This window comes from Nyctereutes procyonoides, unplaced genomic scaffold (assembly GCF_905146905.1).
Source record: "Nyctereutes procyonoides isolate TBG_1078 unplaced genomic scaffold, NYPRO_anot_genome, whole genome shotgun sequence".
Taxonomy (NCBI): domain Eukaryota; kingdom Metazoa; phylum Chordata; class Mammalia; order Carnivora; family Canidae; genus Nyctereutes; species Nyctereutes procyonoides.
In genome coordinates this window covers 23,558,712-23,580,920 of record NW_026575047.1, presented here as the reverse complement: position 1 = coordinate 23,580,920, position 22,209 = coordinate 23,558,712, and the positions used below count along the sequence as shown (strand labels likewise).

Genomic DNA, 22,209 nt, shown 5'->3' with positions numbered 1-22,209 from the left:
CTGTTCACTTGTGTGTATAATGGGCTCTTTTTTTTTTTAAGATTTTATTTATTTATTCATGAGAGACATAGAGAGAGAGAGGCAGAGACATAGGCAGAGAGAGAATCAGGCTGCCTGTAAGGAGCCCGATGTGGGTGGGACTCGATCCCAGGACCCGGGGATCATGCCCTGAGCCAAAAGCAGATGCTCAATCACTGAGCCATCCAGGTGCCCCTAATTGGCCCTTTCAAGCAAAGAAGACTTTGCAGAGATGCATTTTATGTGCCCGGAATGATCTGTGCGAGCAATATTGACTGCCTGAGTAGGACCTTTCTCAGCGAGAATGTTGGAAGCCAGAGATCAGTGGCAATGCTGACGTTTGGCAAGGGTTTTCTTATTAGCACTTCATGTGTTAAGTTCCATTTAATTTTCATGACGATCTACAAGGTTGATGCTGTTACCAGCCCTACATTTCAGGTGACAGAATGAGGCCCACAGAGTCACATAACTTGCTCTTGATCTCCAAGCCGGAGAAGGGGATGAACCAGAATTCAAACCCACCCCCTTAACCACCAGCCTCCCCCATCTGAGCTCTTATAATTCATCATGATTCCCGAATGTCTTCCCCTAATGCCAGGTTGTTTCAAATACTTTGTCATAAGAAATGAGTAATATTTTAAAAATATAAAATGCAAATCATTTTGCATCAACATTCAGAAAGAATAAGTGAGCGGGCTGGTGATGCTTTAACTTCACATGTAGTATAATAATTAATCTGATGATACTGAAAGAAGGTGACAAGAGATCCCAGAGAAGGTTGTGTCAAGTGTGAGGTCTAGGTGTGCTTCTGGGTAGATTACACAGCCCTTCAGGAGCGAGATAATTAGGTCCTCCCTGGTCAAGTAAACTCTGTATAGAGAAAGTAAAGCTCCAGTCAGAGGCAGATGAGACACTTACTCATTTTGTAGAACTTGGAGCTTCCGAATAAAGGAATATTCAACTTGAATGATGTTTTTCATGTTTGTCAAGTGAGGGATAGAAAGACATCATAGTCGCATGTGCATGTGTGTCTGCAGTAGAGGAAAAAAAAAAAAAAACCTGTGCTGTTGTTTTATTCAGGGCCATCACGTGAACAGCAACTATTTAATTCAGGACGGGATGAAACACGGGTGATACAAAATCAAAACCAGCGATGGCAGCCCACTTTAATTGTCCCTATGTGCCATTTCCCCTCAGCTCTTCACAGGCAAGGCACGCTTCTTCCTCACTGATCCGCTGGTGCGTTTCACGGTGCCTGTCAATGCCAAGTGCTCACTTCAGTGTCTGTTTTTAAATGATCGTGTTAAACCAAGAACAGGCATAACTCAAAAGGAAAGACAAAATCTTGGGCCAAACATGAGCAGCGGTTTCCAAGATTTTCTCTTCACTCTCCCCAACTTGGAGCGCGTAAGTGATGTCACTGAGAGTTAGGCTCAGGACCTGGTGCTTCCTTCCATGGCTCTTTTCCCTCCTGTCTTTCTAAATCCCTGAGCCCGAAGCATCTCCAGATGCCACACCTGCAGGCTGCTGCAGCTTTACACCTGCCACTGTGTCGCACAGACCGTACCTCCCAACCAGCTCCAGCGTAGGAGCAGACCCCAAGTCTCCTCCCAGATGATGCCAGGACATCGGCTGTCCTCTCCAAGGGATCATATAGGGGCTTCCCTGCTCTTCCTCCATCCAGCTCAGTGTCACCTCCGGGCTGTCTCATAGCTGTGGCCAGATCTATGGTCACACTGACCATGGTGATGACTCTCCTTCTGTGTGTGTCTTCTACTTTACAGGGTGCTCTGAGGACAACGGCTGGATCGTTTCTATATCCCCCATAACTGAGAACAATTTTAGAAACGTTGTGGGTGCCTTGCAAAAACAATCACCTCTGGGCAGAGTCTGGACCTCAGGCATCATCAGTGTCTGCAGGCTTACCTGTCAGTCTTTTTTCCCCCACCTTCACCTTATGTGGCAACTAATACCTGTCTGTGACACTCATGAAAATCAGGAGTTTTCACATAAATACCCATAGCTGGATCTTGAAAACTTCAAAGATCAGGCGCTGGTCCTTCGTCTCCAACATCTGGGCAGTTGACAGAAGCTGGGTCCTTAAGGCAGATCCATGCTTGCTGCAGGCCCCACCAGCCAGCCAGCTTTGTCCCCGGATGTCACCTGTTACCACAAGAAATACGCAGCAGTCCCAGGGAAACCTCTTGTCTTCGCTTTTCCCTGTAAGGGCTGTGGATTATTTGGCCTGGGCAGCTGTAATAAATACCATTGACTACGTGGCTAAAACAACATACATCCCCCCACCACCACCCGCCAAGCCCCCCCCCCCCGTTGTGGTAGTGTCTGGGAAGTCTGAGATCAAGATGCCCTCAGACTCAGCTCCTGCTGAGAGCTCTCTTCCTGGCTTGCAGGCAGTGTCCTCGCATGGCAGAGAGAACGCCCTGGTCCCTCTTCTTCTTATCCCATCACTAATCCTGTTGCGAGTCCTTCCCTTATGACCTCATCTAAACCTAGTTATCTCCTGGAATCCCTGCCTCCAAATACCATCCCATTGTGGATTAAGGCTTCAACATATGAATTTTGAAGGAACACAGACACTCAGTCCATACAAACTGGCTTAAGAAATGAGGTAAATCCCCCCTCCACTTTGCGTAGGGGAAGAATTTCCTTTGGTTTGCTCACATTTATTTCCAGCCCCAGATTATCCTAATGTCCTCTGCCCTAACACAAGAGATGCACAGATTTCCATGTGTCTCATGTCTGCTGGGGTGGGAAACAGGAAACCTGGATCTCCAAGTTGGTTTAGCCTCTGCACTCTTGACCCTGAGGTTCCCATGCTCCTCCTACCTTACCCATCCTGCAGGGATAAGGACCAGACAAGATGATGGCACATGGCCCTTGGGCTTCTGATACCCTGTGTGTCTTTGCTGGCTATTTCTGGGGGACATGCTAGGGATTTGTGGCTGCTCATCACCTGTTGGGGAGGGGGTGATGACTGCCTGGGCTCAGAAGCTCCCACAGTCACATGACCCCTGTTGGGGGCAGGGGTGAGCCCACCTGGAGCAGAGACTGAAGCTGCGCACCCCCAGGTACGTCAAGGCAGTGGGCCTCCCTGCCTTCTGCCTACCAGCACGGCCCCCTTTCCACTCAGCTGCGCCGAGTAATAAGAGAGGCCCCGTCCGCCCTCCTGTCACAGAGCTGCGCCATGTACTGCCTGTGCCAGCGTGTTTCTGCTTCTAATGAAGGATTTATTTAGGTCACTGCTGCCTTCTGTGCACAGCCAGGCAGATTAAACACGTTGAGCAGCTCCTCCTCCTCTTCTCTCGCTGGGGCCTCACCGCTGCACACACCTGGCCACTCCTTGCTCGTGCAGGTGCAGGGGGTGTTGAGGGAGGACCCACCACATGGCCCCTTCCCAGACAGACAGCCAGGAACCTTTCTGCATGTCACTGTCCTCTCTTCCTTGAGCTCCTCTTTGGTTGAGTCACTGCAGTACTTTGGATCATGAACAAATGTGTTTGACTAATTATCATCCCCAGATCCCATTTATACCCCACAGCCTTTCTTTTTTTTTTTTTTTTTTAGGGACAAAAATAGCTACCATGATTTGAGGGCTTGCCATGGGCCAGGCAATATGGCAATATCTGCAGCATCCACATAGAGCGTTTTAGTTAATCCTTGCAATTAGTATATAGAGCCAGTGCACTGGATCTAAGGCTCCAAGTTTCAATGCTCTCTTGTGGATTTGAAATTATAGAGCTGTGGTTTGAACCAGCGTTTTTGGCTCTAAATCCTCTGTTAATTTCAGCATGTTCCCTCTAACCCCCTCTGCAGCTAATTCCACCTCTGTAGCCAGGCTGGTCCCTCTCTATTTTGTCTACCGTGAATAGTTTCCAGTCCTGGAATTAAAAACAAACTGCCCCAACAATAGGCAGGAACAAAAACCAAAGGAACATTGGCCGCCCCCGGCCCAAGGCCATGGCGATCAGTATCTGAACCTGAATGGACCCCGGGCGTTTGGAACTCATGGGGTCCTTACCATTCTAAGGGCTTAGGGTGGCCAGGCCAGCTCCCCCAGGGAGCTTGTTAGAAACACAGACTCTTGGGCCTCTCTCCAGACCTCCTGGATCAGAATCTGCATTTTGAACTATATCTCCAGGGGACCGGTGTGCACGTCTGAGTTTGGAAAGCACTGTGCTAGGCAATTACAAAGGGGCATCCCGAGCTCCTGGGAAGGACACTGTACTCACCCCCCACCAGCAACTATTCATTCAGGTCCTTTGGCCCTAATCTGTCATCTCCTTGGAGAAGAATCTTATGTGAACTGGCTTCAGACTTCCTGTGGGACACGTTGCATTTTTCATCCTCATGGTTTTGTGGAGTTCTCAGAGGCTCAGAAACAAGACTGTGATAGAAATATTCTGGCCCCAAATCCCTGTCACGCCGTGCTGCCCTCCCTGGCTTGCCCAGATACCTTCTTCCTTCAGTTCTCCAGAGTTCTGTTCGTTATCCAGGTAGGCTTTTATAAACAGGGAGAACTCCCAGCACTGCTGTGGACACCAGGCAGCATAGTAAGGCTGGAGGAAACAGCGTTCGAAAAGTCCTCTTCGTTCTCAAGGGGAAAATGGACCAATTACACCTCCTCTCCCCAGACAGTCAATGTGACCCGGGGAAACTTATTTACATTATGTGGACTGACCTTGGGTCTTTTCTGCCCTGAACCCTTTCCACCCCATGTGAGGTAGGCCTCACAGCAATTACCATAAGTAAATCCAAACAAAAGCGGGTGTCAACATTTGTTGAAGAGTGTCATGTGCAGGCAATTTCAAGAAAATAAATATTTATGTAAGTCTTGAGATATCACTGTCCTTTCATAGACTGACAGGCACAAGCTGAATCTATTTCCTCCTTCTTGGTTTCCAAGCTGACCTGCCAAGGATGGAAATTTGACACCACCATGCTGTGCTCTTCAGTAGTTGTTTAAAGGTGAAAGTGAAGATGTTTTTGACTCCTAAAGATGAACAAAAAAACTTACACTGTTGAGTGCTCAGAAGTTTGGTTGGGTATGGAAACGACAGTTCTGTTGTTCTTACTGAGGTTTCAGTACATTCCAGAAAATTAAATCACTCAGCACCCTTGGATGCTTGTTCTTGTCTGGCAGTATAATCTCTCTCATCCTTTCTACTCTTCTCATCTTCGTGGATAAGCTCTCCCCTCTGCCTGGAATGCATTTCCCCTGCTGCCCACAGGGAGATACCACCACTCAAAGGAAAAGAAGCACAGCAGGCTTTAGAGGTGGCCCATGGAATGTTCATTCTCTCACTTCCTAGGTCTGTGACCTTGGGAAGGTCGTTGAACTTTAATAGCTTGATCGCATATCTGTCATGGGGAGAAAGGCAGGCCATTCACATTTGTTGAATGCCTGCTGTGTGCCAAGCCCTGTGCTATATATTTGGCAAGGGTAAATGTCCTTACCAACTTAATGCCGACTTAATGTTGATGGCCTCCATATGGAAGTAGGTTTTGCCCACTTTACAGAAGGGTATTTTGAGCCCTTCTCAAAAGGGCTGCCCTTCAGACAAGGAAGACCCTTATCTGAGTTCAGAGAGCTATAAGGATACCATCCTGAATCTGCCCAATTGCAAAAGCTCTTTTTTTTTTCCCACTACTGTACATTACCTTTCTGTTGCTTTAAAAAAGGAAGATAAAATGAGAATAACCACCTCTTAGTTTTGTTGCGAGTATTAGAATTCTGAGTTCATTTATGTACTCATGCTCACTGCCTGGAACACCCTGAGCACCCAGTTAGTAATCTCTTCCTTTCCAACCCTTTCATTATATCCCTTATGGGACTTGTGGTTGAGCATTTTGAGCCTCCTTGCCATCCAAGAGGAGCTACTGGTCTGTGCCAGCTGTGCTACTAATATTTGTTGAGGGGCTGGAAAGGTGTCCATAGACAGAGGGATTATAGGCAGCGCTATTTCTGATGCATTAAATTTACCTCTCGTGGAATATTCTAGTTATTTCTCTTTATCCATGAATGTGTTGCAGTGGTGGGACTGAGGGAATATATTGTAGTTAATTACATTTGAAATCTAGGTCATGATGTGAATTATGTAATAAGAAGACTTAAGGAGAAAATTAAAATATTTTGAAGGGTTATTTCACTGCTTCCCCTCCTTTTTTAATTAAAATATTTTCTAGACTCTCAGGTGATCTTGTCCAGTCACCATTAGAAATCTTGAGACCCCCTTTCAACATCTGGTTTCTGCCTGACACTCTCGGGATGAAGAACTCACTACCATCTGATACAGCCTTTTTCGTAGACAAACTGTTCGGAATGTCCTTCTATTGAATTAAGAGCCTTTCTCAGTACCTTGGGCCATTTGCTTAACCTTCTGCTACATCAACGTGTTCATTTAGCAAATAGGATCGCTAGCACCCACTGTGCACAGAAATCATACTAGGCCCCAGGGGATGTGGCAGAGAGGAGTCAGGACACCATTTGGGAGGTTCTGATATTGGCATCGCAAACAAGCAAATATAGTTCTGGATAGTACATGAGGAATATAAAACAGGATGATGGGAAAGAATATGGTTAAAAGAGAGCAGGTGGGCCCATGTTGTAGGGAAAGCCAGTGTTTGAAATAAAATCTGAATGACAAGAAAGAGCCAGCCCCAGAAAGCCTAAGCCTCAGGATGCTTAAAAGAGAGGGAGCAGCAAATAAATGCTGGTGTTCAAAGGAACAGAAAGGTCAGTGGGGTGGGAGCTTGGCTTGAAGAAGCAGATTGAGGCCAGAGGGATAGGCAGCTCTCATCCTGGGGGATCCCTGGGCTTGGAAAGGAATTTGGATTTAATTTCAAGTGCAAGGGAACCTCCATCTGAAAAATCCTGTGGGCTGCCCCTGTGTCGTGTCACCCCATGCTTGGCATGCAGTGAACACCTGCGTGGTAGGGCCCAAGGAAGCCTAACGTTACTGATGGGGAAGACTTTTGCCTTTTTACATTTTTGCAAATCAGAGCTTGGTTTATCACTGCAGGACCAAGAAAACAGCATCTTTGATAAAGGGGAGTGAACGGAGAGGGGGCTAGATCTCTCTTTGGAACCTTTTAATCCACCTACAAAGGGAAGAGGAGGGTTTGTTTTGCTCATCCTTCCAAGAAACCCTGTCCCTCATCAAAAGATCGTTACCAGGTATGAATGTTTGACAGGACCAGAGAAGCATATCATCAGGCCCAGCAACTACATGTACCCTAACTCCAGGCATCACCAAGGAGTGAAAGGGGCAGCGACATCCCTGACTTTGTCTGCTCAGGTGGAGTTTCCAAGCTCAGCCTCTACCTTTCTGGACAAGCCCCTGAATGTCTCTGAGCCTCACTTTCTTGCAGGGAGATCAGTTCTCTTGAAGACTTGGCAGTGAGCATCACAGGGGCCCAGTGTGCGAAGTTGCCAGCCTAGTGTCTGCTCAGTAACAAGTGCTGCAGATGGGAGCTGCCATCATTGCTTTTGGCAAAGCAGGAGGCCTGGGCTCCAGGTACAGTTGAGCATTCTTTCACTGCCTGTGCCAGCTCAGGGCTTCAAACTTCCAGAAGGTTCCATTTGTTCAATATTACCTGGTTCGCTCCCGGAGAGGATGATCAGTTTCTCCTTATCCTGCCTACAATTTCAACTTGGCTTCCTCCTAATTTGTGAGTGGGGTGAAGGGATCTGACTATTCAGAGAGCACTTTCTCCACTTAAATTAAGAATTGCAACTCTGCTGAGCTCTGTGTACCCCTGCGCTCCCATTTCAGCTGCAACCAGCCCATATGGCCTTGAGATGCGCTGTAGGAGTAAATGGATACGCACTGGATTCTGGGGACATGGTGGAAAAAAAAAAAAAGCAAAACATCTCCTTAATTTCATATAGGGATTATGTGTTGATGAGATACTGTTTTGGATATTTGGGTTAAGATAAAAGTATTTCTTTTTCTTAATGTGACTCCTGGGTCATTTGAACACTTATAATAAAAGCTATAATAATAGATGCTTTGTCACAGGGCGAGATATGGCTAAGTGTCAGAGACGTTGAAATAAATGATGGTTACTGCCACCTTTAGGAAGGGTGACTGTGGCCTTCATGATTGCCTAGAAATGCTGGGATTTTTCTGGGAATGTAGTAAAACTCCATGTTGTACTTTTATTTATATAACTCACCAGCTGCATGACTATTATGGGGCAAGGGCTGTGCTTGGCATTACGGAGAGGAGAAAGTATTGGTAAAAATGGAAAGTTAATCTTATAACTCAGTTAAAATGTCAGATAGGTAGCATAAGTTCCATAAATTTTGATATTTGTCTGATAAATGAAAAAAGTGCCTATGTGGCTCACATTAATATTTCTATTGGTGAATGCCTCTAGATACAGGTCACCTCAGTCCAGTCTCAAGGAAACCATTTGAGGTGGTGCACTTGTTACCATTATACAGGTAAGAAAACTGAAACCAAGAAGGGTCAAGTTGTTTTGACCAGAGACAGGATTTCTGACCCCACAGCCTGGCAAATCCCTGTTGACTTCCCTCCTGAATAGAACAAACAAATGAATCTGACCCTGTGCTATTCTGAAGTCCCTACCCTTTGTGTGAGCGGATTCCGGACTCGCTGGTCTGGGACTTTGTCACGGCTCGCTAGGTTTTTGAGGGCCTGCCTTCTTTAGGACCCCCTAAACATTGTCCTCATTTCCTGTGAAGGCCCCATGCTAGGGAAACAGCAGTAATGGCAGAGAGATGAGGACATAACTGGAATTTCAGAGCCACAGGGTTTAGGCCTAGATTTTCTATGTGACCTTAGGCAAGCTATCTTGGGCCTGGTGGCCACGGCTCTCATGTGCACTCGTGTCAGGATCCGTATGGCCATGGTGTCCTGGCTCATGGGCTCACCTGAGCCTGAGAGTCATCTCTTTCCTGAGAGTGTTAGTAAAAGGCCCAGAAATTTTGGCTGTGCCACTGAGTTCAAATTATCAGATTACCATGGGAGGAAGTTGGCTGGCAGTGACCACTGTGTGTGCGTAATATGTATTTTATAGATAGATAGATATCTGTATATGTGTGTATATATACACATATGCATGTTTTATATGTATATATATAAAACTTAGCTAAAGTTCCATACGTATACATGCTATACATATGTATATATACGTATATTTATATATATATAGCTCATACATATACATGCTTCTCTCTCTCTCTCTCTCTCTATATATATATATATATATATATATATGGTATGTGTGTATGAGACTTTAGCTAAGGTTTTTTTTTTTTTTTCTATATACCTCAAATAGTTTTGGAATGTAGAAGGCTTTAGACATAAGTAAATACATCTTTAGAAAGTATTAAAGAGAAGTGAGGAGCTTTTAAACTACTAATTGCCTGTGTGTTTTTTTTTGGTGTTGTTTTTTGTAAAAAGTATATATATATTTAGGTTCTTCTCTGCTGTCTGTTGATAATTCCCCTTTAGGGGGAAAAAAAAAAAGCTCAGATGTGCATTATACCAAGCAGGATGCCTCATAATAGAGAAGCATGAATAGTTAGAACAGCTGAATTTCAGATCTGGCCTCTGACTGTGTCATAGGTATTGAAGGATCGGGATCTGTGATTGCTTCTTGAGTCTGGAATCAGAGCTATGAGATGGGATCAGCAATAGCCATCACTAAGAGTAGTGTGATCCAGAGGTGCCTGGGTGGCTCAGTCAGTTAAGCATCCAACTCTTGATTTCAGCTCAGGTCATGATCTCAGGATCATGAGATCGAGCCTCCACTTAGTATGGAGCCTGCTTAAGATTCTTTCTCCCTCTCCCTCTGCCTCCCTCACCTCTGTCACTCTCCTCCTTTCTAAAAAGAAGAAGAAGAAGAAGAAGAAGAAGAAGAAGAAGAAGAAGAAGAAGAAGAAAACGATGTAGTATAAAGTAGTCATTCTCTCCTGCACTTCACCCACCTTACTCCTTGCACATGTGCACACACCCATACAGGAGCATACACACATGCACAAACATACATAAGCATGCATTTGCACAGGTGTACATACACACCCCAAATACGTAAAAGGAATCACAGTGGCATCCATTTGCCTTTACAGGTCGAACCCACACTGAGAAAGAAATGAAATTTTACTAAAACATACTAAAGCATTCAAGTGAGTAAGGAAGAGTTCTATGAAATTGAGCTTGTTCATTCAGTAGAAAACTTTGGACCACAGCTGATCGGTCATCCATCCTTAAACATTTTTTTTTTCTCTTTTTCTATGTATTTTTCCTAAATAGTTATATTAGCTGCTTGTGCAAGTCGCTTCTCCAGTATTCTGTAATTCTCTAAAAAATTCCAATTTTTAGTTGCCTTTTTGGGTTAATACATTTTAATATACATTTTTTTCAAAGCAGCTAATACAGTTGATATCTGAGGGAGGTAGAGCAATTGGTTTGATTATAAAAAATGGAAAACCACAAAAATTTATTTATGCATTCTGGACAAGTTTAAACTAATATAGTGAATTTTAAACCTTGCATAAAGAAGACTATGGGCGCTCTTGATGGAGAACATTTTTGCTGGCTCTATCAAGACCCCTGTTCCCAAGGCAGCCTGTCACTAACTCTTCCCTAACTGTGCTCGGACAGAGATGACTTATAAGTACTTTCAATGTCCTCTTTCCAGGAGACGGTCAAACACTTCTTGATGATTATAGTTGTTAATCAGTTCCCTGAAATGTGGGCGTGACTCCTCTGTCTTTGGGAACCCCCTGCCATCTGGCCCAGCAGTGGCTGTGTCCTTGTGGGACTTTGATGCCTAAATGTTATAAATTTCAGGTTGGTAAAGAAGAGAAGATATAAAGGAGGCAGGTTGTGGAAAGAGCCCTGCATTCAGAGTTTTGGATTTGTGCTATGAATTCTGAAGTGGACTAAATTTGTGTGTCCATAGGCAAGACTCCTATCCATAGCTGTCCTGCTTCCTACCTTGCTCTATAGGGTCACAGCGCCAATCAGCTGAGCAGACTTCATGAGCGGTGCAGCTTTGCACATGGGAAAGCCACCTCACCTGTTTGTCCTTCTAGGCTCACTTCAAACATTTTCTCTACCATGAAGCCACCCCAAGTTGTTTTAGGCAAAATGAGGGAATGTGCGCCCTCATACTACCCCACCTAAAGTATAATCACAGCAGATATAGCACTGATGCCTTCAGTCAGGTTATATCAAAGAACCTTTGCCACATTTATTCTGCAATACCGACCACCCCCAAACTCAGTGGCTTAGAGCCACAATGGAGCCAGGATGGCTGTGTTGCACACGGTGGCTTGTGTGGTGCTCTGCCGTACGTGTCTCTCCTCTTCCTATGGAGCCCAAGGCTGGCCAGGGCACATCTTGCTCACGGTCAAGGCAGAAGTGCAAGAGGGCAAATGCAAACACACAAAGCTTCTCGAGGCCTAGGCTGGGGACTGGCATGTTGTCATTCCCACTCCCAGGCCCTTGGCCAAACCCAAATCAGATTGCTGGGGAGCACACTCCCCCCACAGTGAGGCCAAAACGAGAATTGGATGCACGGAGGGGTAAAGAATGGGGACTAGTCATTACAGAATGATCAGTCCTGTTAGATCAGGAGCCCCTGGTGGGAGGTGGGCAGGAACAATGTCTGCTTCCCCATCACCCGCTCCTCTGCCTGGGGCTGGCAGGTAGTAGATATTTCCGTGATGTTTGCTGAGGTCCAAAAGACCTCTCCGACCCTTTCCTTTACAGCAGAGGTTGGCAAACTCTGACGGGCAGGGCCAATCTGACTTTTTTTTTTTTTTTTTTTTTTTTTTTTTGTGCAGAGAACTGAATAGATATAATCGTTGGGGGAAAAAATCAAAAGAAAATAGTATTTTGATGTTGCATGAAAATTATATGAAATTCCGAGTGCAGCATCCATAAATACTAAGTTTTAGTGGAACACAACCACCCCCATTCCTCTGTGCACTGGGGCCACCTGAGCAAAACGGCACATCCCGGGAGTTGCCATAGAGAGTTCTGCAAAGCCCGAAACCTTTCCTGAGCGGCCCTGCACAGTGTCACAGCGAGGGAGCCCCGGGGGGGGGGGGGGGGGACTGCCCTCCCTGCCCTGCCCTGCCCGGGACTCCGGGGTTGTCCGCTCCACCAGGCCCGGAGTGTACTGGGGGCTAACATCTCTCCCCCTTTGTTTCCTAGTAACCGGCGGCCCGCGCCCCCCATGCGTCCCTGAGCGGGAGGCAGCGAAGCCACCATGGTGTCCCGCACGGCCGCGCTGCTCCTGGGCGCCGTGCTGCTGGCCGCCCAGCTCCCGCCAGCGCCTTCGCGCCCCGCGGCGCCGGGGGCAGAGCCGGGCAGAGCCGCCCCCCTCCAGGGCGAGGGCCGGGACGGCGCGGCCCCCAACGGCTCGGCCCAGCAGCTGCCGCAGACCATCATCATCGGGGTGCGCAAGGGCGGCACGCGCGCGCTGCTGGAGATGCTCAGCCTGCACCCCGACGTGGCCGCCGCCGAGAACGAGGTCCACTTCTTCGACTGGGAGGAGCACTACAGCCAAGGCCTGGGCTGGTACCTGGGCCAGATGCCCTTCTCGTCCCCGCACCAGCTCACGGTGGAGAAGACCCCCGCGTACTTCACGTCGCCCAAAGTGCCTGAGCGCGTCCACAGCATGAACCCGGGCATCCGGCTGCTGCTCATCCTGCGGGACCCGTCCGAGCGCGTGCTGTCCGACTACACCCAAGTGTTCTACAACCACGTGCAGAAGCGCAAGCCCTACCCGTCCATCGAGGAGTTCCTGGTGCGCGACGGCCGGCTCAACGTGGGCTACAAGGCGCTCAACCGCAGCCTCTACCACGTGCACCTGCAGAACTGGCTGCGCTTCTTCCCGCTGCGCCGCATCCACATCGTCGACGGCGACCGCCTCATCAGGGACCCTTTCCCCGAGATCCAGAAGGTCGAGAGGTTCCTGAGGCTGTCGCCGCAGATCAACGCCTCGAACTTCTACTTTAACAAAACCAAGGGCTTTTACTGCCTGCGGGACGGCGGCCGGGACCGCTGCTTGCACGAGTCCAAAGGCCGGGCGCACCCCCAAGTCGACCCCAAACTCCTCAATAAACTGCACGAATACTTTCACGAGCCAAATAGGAAATTCTTCGAGCTTGTGGGCAGGACATTTGACTGGCACTGATTTGCGATAAGCTACGCTCCGAACCTTTCCTATTGTAAGTTCTGGTGTACATCTAGGGGAGAAAAACAACAACAACAACAACAACAACAAAAGAATTTTAAAAGGGCATTTAAGCTATAATTTATTTGTAAAATCCATAAATTACTCCTGTACAGTATTAGATTCACAATTGCCATATATACTAGTTATATTTTTCTACTTGGTAAATCGAGGGCATTTTGTATTGTTTTTCATGGTTGTTAACATTGTGTAATATGTCTCTCTATGAAGGAACTAAAATATTTCACTTCAAAAAAAAAAAAAAAAGTCCTGGAGACCCTGTCTTTTTTGAATATAATTAACCGGCCCCTGACTCAAAATAGCCATCTGTGTTGTACTCATTGCAGAATCTATATTCCTTTGTTACTTTAAAAAGAAATGTTTTTTTCGTGGCTATTATGCTTCTCTCTCGCCCTCTCCTTTCTTCATTGTTCATTTTAATTTTTAATGTTTCTCTGTGGTCATCAGATTTATTTTTTACTCGCATTGTGAGATTTGTCTTCACCGAGGTCCCCTATTATTGTAGAGGTGGCAGGTTCACCCATTCCCGACTTCAGCGGGTCCCTGAGCATGGATTTTTTTAACCCCCTGTAAACTCAGAGTGGACCGAGCAATATTAAGACCGGAGAAATAGTCAATACTAACAAGAAGCTCCCTTGTCACACATCTTTGCCTCAAAGAGTGCTTGCGTACATTTCCGATCTCAGCAATGGGCAAAATCTAAAATAAAGGGGATTGAAGCACTGGCCTTCAGAACGGTCTTGGGGCTGTGTACTTTGCCCCAGGTGGCAGCGGGTCTCTGGAAACCCACTTAGAAAAGAGAAATTGCAAACTGGGTGTGTCCCCATCTTGCAGGTTCTGTGGAAAGCCGACTCATGGTGTAGACTTTTGCTTAGGTTGGGAGTTTGTTCATCTATTTCCTGAAAGATCGATATCCATTTATAGACACATATTCCATATGCACTGAGACATAAATATGTGTGTGTTTTTAAAATCAACTCTGAATTTGTAGTCCGGAAATGGAAAGGAAATTTAAACTCCCAAGGGTCAAAACTGCAAAGAGAAAAGCACAAAGTGGAGGTAGCGCCTAAGGAAGCCCTTGTACCTGCACCGAGGGGAGAGAGGCCTGATTTCAGTTTCATTTCTGCACCTGAACAGCCGACCACTTTGTTGGAGGTGGTCCCGCAAGGCCCCTGAGTCATGGTTTTCTCATACGTTCTTACTCAGTTGGCCTTTTACAGAATTAAATACACTGGGTGTTTTTTTTTTTCATATTATGAAAGCAAAACATAATCATTATGTAAAACAAAACAAGAAATCCAAAATAGCCAAAGAAACCCATTTCCTAACAAGAGTTTATCTTTAAGGCAGAGGAGTGAAATGGAAATTATATACAACTCATTGAAAATGCCCCCAAACAATCCTGGGAAGTAGGAATTATTATGGCGAGTTCAAGGAGGAAGAAATAGGCATGGAGAGGATAAGGAGCTTGCCAAGGTCACACTGACTCTAAGCCAAGGCTCGGAGTCCACTCAGAGCCAAAGTACAGATTTGTGGTGTTTTGGTTTTATCCTACCCTACTCTTTCTGAACTCAAAAGGAAAGGCCCAGACTCAGAGACAATTCTTCCTGACTTAACCTGACATTCCTTCCCTGGTGCCAAACATCTCCCACCTCAAGAGGTGTGACTGAGCCCAAGGAGAGGGGCAAGAAAGAGCCTGTGCTTTTCTCAGCGGTGCGATCAGGGAAGTGAGTCACCTTAGAGGCAGCAGCTGCAGCCTGACCTGACCTTGCTGTGGCCCAGGCCCCACCCCTGGCCATGCAAAGACAGCAGGAAGAACGCCTCCCGCCTCTGAAATCTGGAAGGTTGTCCTTACACAACCAGATCCCCCCAGGGGGTGTGGCCACAATATTTCTAGCAGGCTTCCCATTGACATGGCACTTTGTAATCCGGAGAATGCTTCCCTCCACAGTGCACCGTTGGATCTTGCTTTATCACACCCATGAAGAGCTTAAAGTGAGTTTCCAAGATTGCCCAGGAATTTGGTGTGGAGACTCCAATGCGAGTTTTCAGAGTTTCCAAAGCATCTTTTTTGCAAAATACCTATGGGGGTCTGTGCCCCAGTGGGGATGCTATGCTTGAAGCATGCAGTGAGGGCATCAGAGATGCTGGGCAGGCATGGAGGAAGGAAGGACCCAGCACTGGGGACACGATCTAGTGGCTCGGGCTAGCACAGTTCCTGGTAGGGGTGGTCCAGTGTAAAAAATGATAAAGTGGGTATAAAGTCAATAATTGTAGATTTGGGGTGCGGGATCATGACTGAGGATGTGTTCATGGAGTTCTACATGGAGGAAGAGGTCAGGAGTCCTAGTGGTTCTCTGTTACTCCCTTTATGGCAAAAGTCCAGCCAGTCTTTCAGAAGATACAAGAACTTGTACTCCAGTAGCCCAGGCATTTCGATCTCATCTGAGCACTTCCAAATTCAGAGAAGGCCCTGCATTGGACCTGGGCTTGCCTTCCTAGGGGCACAAATGCAGTGACTGGAGCCAGATGGGCTCCTGATCCCTCTCCAAATGCCGAATCAATTCTATTAACAGAGAGATGCCAGCTACAGGGAGTGAAGTTCCTGCCCCGATCCCCCCAGGCCCAGGGGCAGCCTGGGAGCCTCCAGGTGGGGCGTTCCAGAGAGGCAGCTGGGAGCAGCTGAGAGCAAAGCCTCAGCTATTGTATTTGATGGACAGCCCCTCCCTGCCCCCTCCGTCCAGTAGTCAGGTAGTGCTGAAATCCCATTGCCACTATTTAGTTATCAGCTCACAACCTAAAAATGTGCTAGTTTAGCAAAAATGACCATGTGCCTCTGAGCACAGGGGGGCTTGTTCTTTCAATCCTGGAGACTATTACTCAACTGAAGGGAGATGTAGGGCAGAGGAGTCCAATGCGCAGGTTTGGGTGACTGCTACTCAAAGAGGTGGGATCCAAGATCACCACCGAGAGTTCAAGTGTTCACTCTATGTCTTTTTTCCTTTGAGCCCTACTGTGTGCTTAGCATGGTGTTACGCCCTCAGGAGTGAAAAACAAAACACAATAGGCACTAAGAGTCACTAATTCTTCTGGATTTAAATAAAATGCTTGGAGGGGGTAGGAAGGCAAGGGAATGACGCTAACTGTCCTTGGACTGGCCAGACACTATGTTCTGTATTTTCTCGTGTCATTTGGGAACGTCGCTGGGAGGAGTCAGCTAGCCCCAGCACAGAAGGAAGCAGATGTAAGAAATGGACCTACCCTCATTGTTGGAGAAATAAGAGGGATATCACTCGCTCCAGGGTGGTAGTTGTTCCTGAGATGGGGAATGTGGCATTGAGAGTCCTAAAGAGAAGGTGAAAGATGGCAGAGGCATCTCTTGAAATGTCACTACTCAGGAGTAGGAAGAGAAGAAGGATCTTCCCAAAGGGCATGGTCATTAACACCCGGGCCACAGGGAAGCTTCTTGGAGGAATTGTCATGATGCTGGGGAATGGAAGGAGAAGGATGTAACCAAAGCAAGGGCATTCCGGACAAGGGCCCTGAGGAATCAAGACAGTGGTGATGACGGAGTTGGGGGAAGGAGGAAGGGGATGCGGGCAACAGACTTTAAACACATTGGGAACTCACTTTGTGGCCTTGACATCTGCTTTCCAAGTGGTGGAAATTTTCTTAGCAAGCACCCGTGTATCTCTGTCTCTTGCACAGGCATATCTTCACAGAAAAATAGCTATCATTTATTGCACACCCCGCTATTTGCTTAGTGTTTTAAATATGTTGCTTCTAATCCACAGGACAATTATGAGAAGTAGGAAATGCCATGATATTGATTTTACAGAGGAAGAAACTCAAACTCAGACCACAAAGGGCTTGCCCAGGATGCCAGAGCCGGTGATCTGTTACAACTGGAACTTAAGTCTCCGATATCCTTGCTCTGCCACTTTGTGATCCGTGCAATCTTGGCTGAGGGGAGGGAGAAGCAAAGCATAAACATCTGTCTATTACTCAGCGCAGAGCGTGTAAGAGAAATGATGGGCACCCAGGATGTGCCAGTGCACAGATAGGTTATACCAGAAGGTCTTCAAGCAGGAGTGGCTGGGGACTTGATCATGTGCCTATAACAGGCTCCTTCCTGGCAGACATTTATTTAGGAGGCCTGTACTTGGACTCACAAAGGACAGTAGGGTGGAGCTCTCCAAATGGCAAACAGGGAGTGAGGACCACAGCTACAAACACTCAGCAGAACTTCGAGCTGCTTGGCTGAAATATCTAGATGTAGGAAAATGTCCTTAGTTCTACAGTTCATGCTCATATCAAGATATTTACTCCCTTTCCTCCAAATTCCCGTTAGGTCACCTGAGAGAAAAAGCATTTAGAGCCAGGAGTCCTGGGTGTGTATCCCACCTTTGCCAATTACTGGGCATGTGGTCTTGGGTTCAAATTCTAAGAACCTCAACATCTTTCTCAATATAAGTGGGCCGATTCTGTTTTGTGGGGAATTCAATGAGATAAAATAGGTAAAAAACCCTCTAAAAAAAAAAACCCCTCTAAACTCTATGGGGATATGGATTAGTGGTTAAAAGCATTTCAGATTTTAGGAAACAGACCAAAACTGCTTTTGAACCAGTCTACAGACACCCACTGCCTTTGTCTCCCTGTCCACTTCCAGCTATGGGGCTGTACCTACTCTTGTCAGTACCCCATCCAGATCCCATTCCTAGTAAGTGTCCCACCTCCAGCTGCCAAAAGAGTTGGTGCTCAGGGCTTCTGGAGGATTCCCCTGAGTTGAAGGAGCTGCCTTACCTAGAGGTGCTTGGGGACTTGAGCTCACTCAGTTTTCCTGCTTTCTTGGGGGTTGCCTGTGACTATGATTAATGCACATGGGTAGGCTTGTCAAATAGGGTTGAGGGATAGCAGTCTAGCCTGCTGGTCCTGGGGTGGAATGACCTCTGTGCAATTCATGCTCCAGAACACCAAGCGGTATCAGGCCAATGCCAGACTTCTCCTGAAACCACACTTTGCTTAGCTTCTTTCCCTACCTTGTCCTGTGTCCTTCATCGCCTTACCCATTTCTTTCATAACCCCATTCTCAGTAGATGACTTGCCCAGGAAGACAGGGAGCCCCATCCCAGGCTTTGCTTCTAGGGCATCCAATCTAAGATAGGTAACTTGCAGAAATGTTTTAGTCTCTGTACTTCATGTGGATAATATGACCAACCCACCAGATAATTATAATTCTTTCAGTTAAATAAGAGACAAGAGGGACTGAATTTGTGTTATTGGCTGATACACAAAAAATGCTGAATATAATAGTCGATACAATTGTTACCAAGTAATAGTCTCTTTTTTTGGCTTATCAGACTATCAAAATAGTGTTAATGCATCAATATCAAACAAATTCCACCTTCCTAAAGACTTCCTTGTTCTCATAAATATGAAGGCACTGTTCCATCTGATTTATATTCTAGGGGATTGTATCTCTACTGTTCATCAAATAGTTTATGTGGATCTTTTGTATAGCTAGTTCTTTCTCTTGATTGCAATACCTTGGCACCTAACACAGTGCCTGGCATAGAGTAGGTAAGAAATACTTGTTTGTGGATGGAATCGTAACTCCAGTCCAGGAGTCAATCTGATGTGAAAACACCCACTATCATGTCCCAGTTTTGTGGTCTGGCTGGCCTCCTGGGAATACCTTCTCTAGCACTTCATAATATACTGCCTCATTTAATCCTTACAAATCTCTGAGCAAATAATCAATCCAAACTCCATGTTTTTGCTGACCAGATCCCCAGCAAATAGGACACTGCAAATGTTTACGGACTAAATGACTCATGGAGGTGCCCAGGCTCTTCCGCTATGCCATAGTGCCCAATGCATCCTGAATATTACACTAATAGAGAATCTAGTATTCTCCAAGACAGCCCATTACATCTCCAAACTGGGCTATTAAAATTCACACTTCCTGTACCAAACTTCTCTTCCTTAGCTTCCTCCCATGGATACAAGGTCTACAACAGGGTGTCATAAAGAACAAGCCTCATACCAATTTCTTGTGTTGGCACACTGGAAAGAAAGAGCACTGGCCTTAGATTCTAAAGACCTGAACTTAGGGGTTTGGCTCAGCCTTTTCCATAACTATGTGATATTGGGTGTTTTCCTTAACTTCTCTGAATTCCAGGTACTTATTTGTAAAATAGGATAAATGATGCCTTCTTTGTAGAGATTCTATGAGTATTACACAGCTAGTGGACAATGTGAAAATAAAAGAGATCCTAATTCTATAAATATTCTTCTAATATTGAAAAGTAACTCAGATCTCAAGATTGGTATCATCCCCTGTAGAGGGTAATGGGATAATAGGTGAGTGTTTACCAAAAGCTAGGTAGGTATTCTCTCATTTAATCTTCACATCAGCCTATGAGCTGGGGACTACTATTAACCTTTTATGGATGGGCAGTCCGAGGCACAGAGATATTAAATGTCACACGGCTAGTAAATGGTAGAGCCAGATTTTTTCCTTGAGTAGTCTATCTTCATAGCTAGCATATTTCACTTCCGGGCTACTTTCTCTTTTAATGCAAAAGAGACTTTCTCCAAAATATCTGCTCATGGAAAGAGCTAGAGCATGAAGAAGGCAAAACTAGAGATCAGGAACCTAAGACAAATACCAGCAAAACATAGTAGGTGGAATTCACGAATGGCTGTCTGTGCTCCTGGCCCTTATTAAACATATTCTATATGGTTCTCACCCCTTGAAAATTCACAGGACTTGCAAATAAGTTGGGATATCTATTCTCTTAATTAGGTTACTTCATATGGCAAAGACAATGGGGTGTGACTGTATATGATATAGGAGACTAACTTAGTGGACTGGAGAGAAAGTCTCCCACTGGCTTTGAAGAAGTCACCTATACCATGTTGTGAGAGGCATAGAAAGGGGCGGGGGGGGGGGGTCAGTGTGCCAAAGGACTGTAGTGGCCAGTAATGCTGAGAGTGCTCTACCGTCCCATCCACCTGCCCCTCCAACCAACATTGAGCCAAAACAAAACAAAACAAAACAAAACAAAAAACAAAAACAAAAACAAACAAAAAAACCCAAAGCCCTTAGCCTCACCTTTGCAAAGAACTTCATATTCCAACAACCTGTGAGCTTGGAGGAGGGCCCCAAGCTCCAGATGACAAAGCAGCCTGGCTGAAGCATTTAAGAGCTGCCTGGTGAGAAGGAAGCAAAGCTAGCTACAACTTGTTCAAACTCCTGCCCCATGGAAACCGAGGTGCTAAGTGTACGTTGGTTTACCCTGCTAAGTTTGTAGCTATTCGTTATGTGTACATAACTAATGCAAAAGCAAGTCATGATGCCACTCGTCATGGCTTAAGCTCACTTTTTCTTTTTTTTTAATTACATAACATAATTTTGTTTTTTTTTCTGTAGTTCTATTGCTCCTTATAAACACAATCAGTGATTTTGACAAGCATTAGGATGTCTCTCATTTTGATTCATAGTTCATCATTATTCCATAGGATAATTTACAATAATTTCACAACTTTTCCACAAGGAAATATTCATGTTGGTTTCAATTATTTGTTATTGTAACATTTCTTCAGTAGATACGCCTGTATATTTATCTTGGAGTATATTAGCTACATAATTGTCATTAGAATTGATTTCAAAAATTTGTAATGCTGATGCAAATCATATATATATATATTTAATATTTGATAAGTTAAAATTTATGGTTCCAAAATTGATTACCAATTTATACTCTCACCAACAAAGTATGAGGTTTCCTATTTCAGGAGACCATTTCAGTGAATAAAATCAAACTTAATATCTTCCAATTTTATAATTGAGAAATAATTTCATTGTAGAGTTGCATTCCACTTATTAGTGACATTTCCCAGATATATATATATTGATTTTTAGATATATTATTTGCAGACCTCAGGACTTAAGAATATGACCTTATATGGAAAAGGGGTGCTGCAGATGTAGTTAGCAAAGATGCAGTGATGAAGGTGGTGCAGTGGCCTCCTAATTCCATTGATTCCTGTGCTTGTAACATGACAGTCAGATGGAGACAAGGAAGGAAAAAGGGCTGCAAAAGGGAAACCCCCAAAATTGTCCTCAAATTTCTTATAGTTATGGAGAAGCAAGAGGGATTCCTCAGTAGGTTCCAGACAGAACATGGCCAGTCCCTACAACCTTTGGAACTGTGTATGAACAGCAGAAATGCATTTTTATTGTTTTAAGCCACCTAGTTTGTGGTGCTTTGTTATGGCAGCCCTAGAAGCTCACTTTTTCTATGATTTCTCTTGAAAACAAACACAACGCAAGGTTGTTACCCAAGGAATGCGTGTCTATTGTATGACAACCAGATCCTTCAAGTAAGACTATTCAGAGATCATCATTATCAACATTTTGGTATGTTGTAATGGCTCCACATTTTTCCAATTCATGAGTATGTGTGTATCTGTGTACGTATATTAAAATTAAGTTATGTCTTTTTGATAATTCACCCAAAAACTGGAGGAAAAAAGAAAACCAGTTGATATCTGTTGATGCAGCTCAAAGTGATCTTAGAAGTCAGTTAGGCCAATCTTCCTGTTTTATGGATGAAAAATGTGAGGGTATGGAGAAGTAGTCAGTGGTCACACTCACATAGTTAATAGCAGAAACCAGATGGTCACTCAGAACAACTTCCTGGTACCTGTTCAATTGCTTATCTAACTCCCCACCTGACAGTTTGCACCCTAAGTGGAAGATAGTGCCTCACATGGTCATTTGCATAAAGCAGATATCTAGTTGATAGTGGTCCAGGGAAGTTACATTCCTCATTTAGTCATGTGTTTGTTGTGGTGGGAAAAGCAATAAAAGCTAAGCAGACCTGGTCTTCCAGTCACCTACAGATGTGCCAAAATATCACTCTAAAA

At 45.4% G+C, this 22,209-nt stretch overlaps 1 protein-coding gene across 3 annotated transcripts in view; it reads left to right on the top strand.

Annotated features, from left to right (window-relative positions):
- The window catches only part of HS3ST1 (heparan sulfate-glucosamine 3-sulfotransferase 1), a 29,790-nt gene extending 15,604 nt beyond the window's left edge, over positions 1 to 14,186 (top strand). Inside the window, exons 1-3 of one of the 3 annotated variants that reach the window (XM_055325965.1) lie at positions 7,450 to 7,553; positions 8,419 to 8,485; positions 12,231 to 14,186. In XM_055325965.1, coding sequence (XP_055181940.1) covers positions 12,286 to 13,215 — 930 coding nt within the window. In that variant the 5' untranslated portion in view covers positions 7,450 to 7,553; positions 8,419 to 8,485; positions 12,231 to 12,285 and the 3' untranslated portion in view covers positions 13,216 to 14,186. Of the gene's footprint in view, positions 1 to 7,449; positions 7,554 to 8,292; positions 8,486 to 12,230 lie in introns of those variants that run through there. The other 2 variants (XM_055325966.1, XM_055325964.1) reach the window with 2 other exon arrangements.
- The last annotated feature ends 8,023 nt before the right edge of the window (positions 14,187 to 22,209 follow it).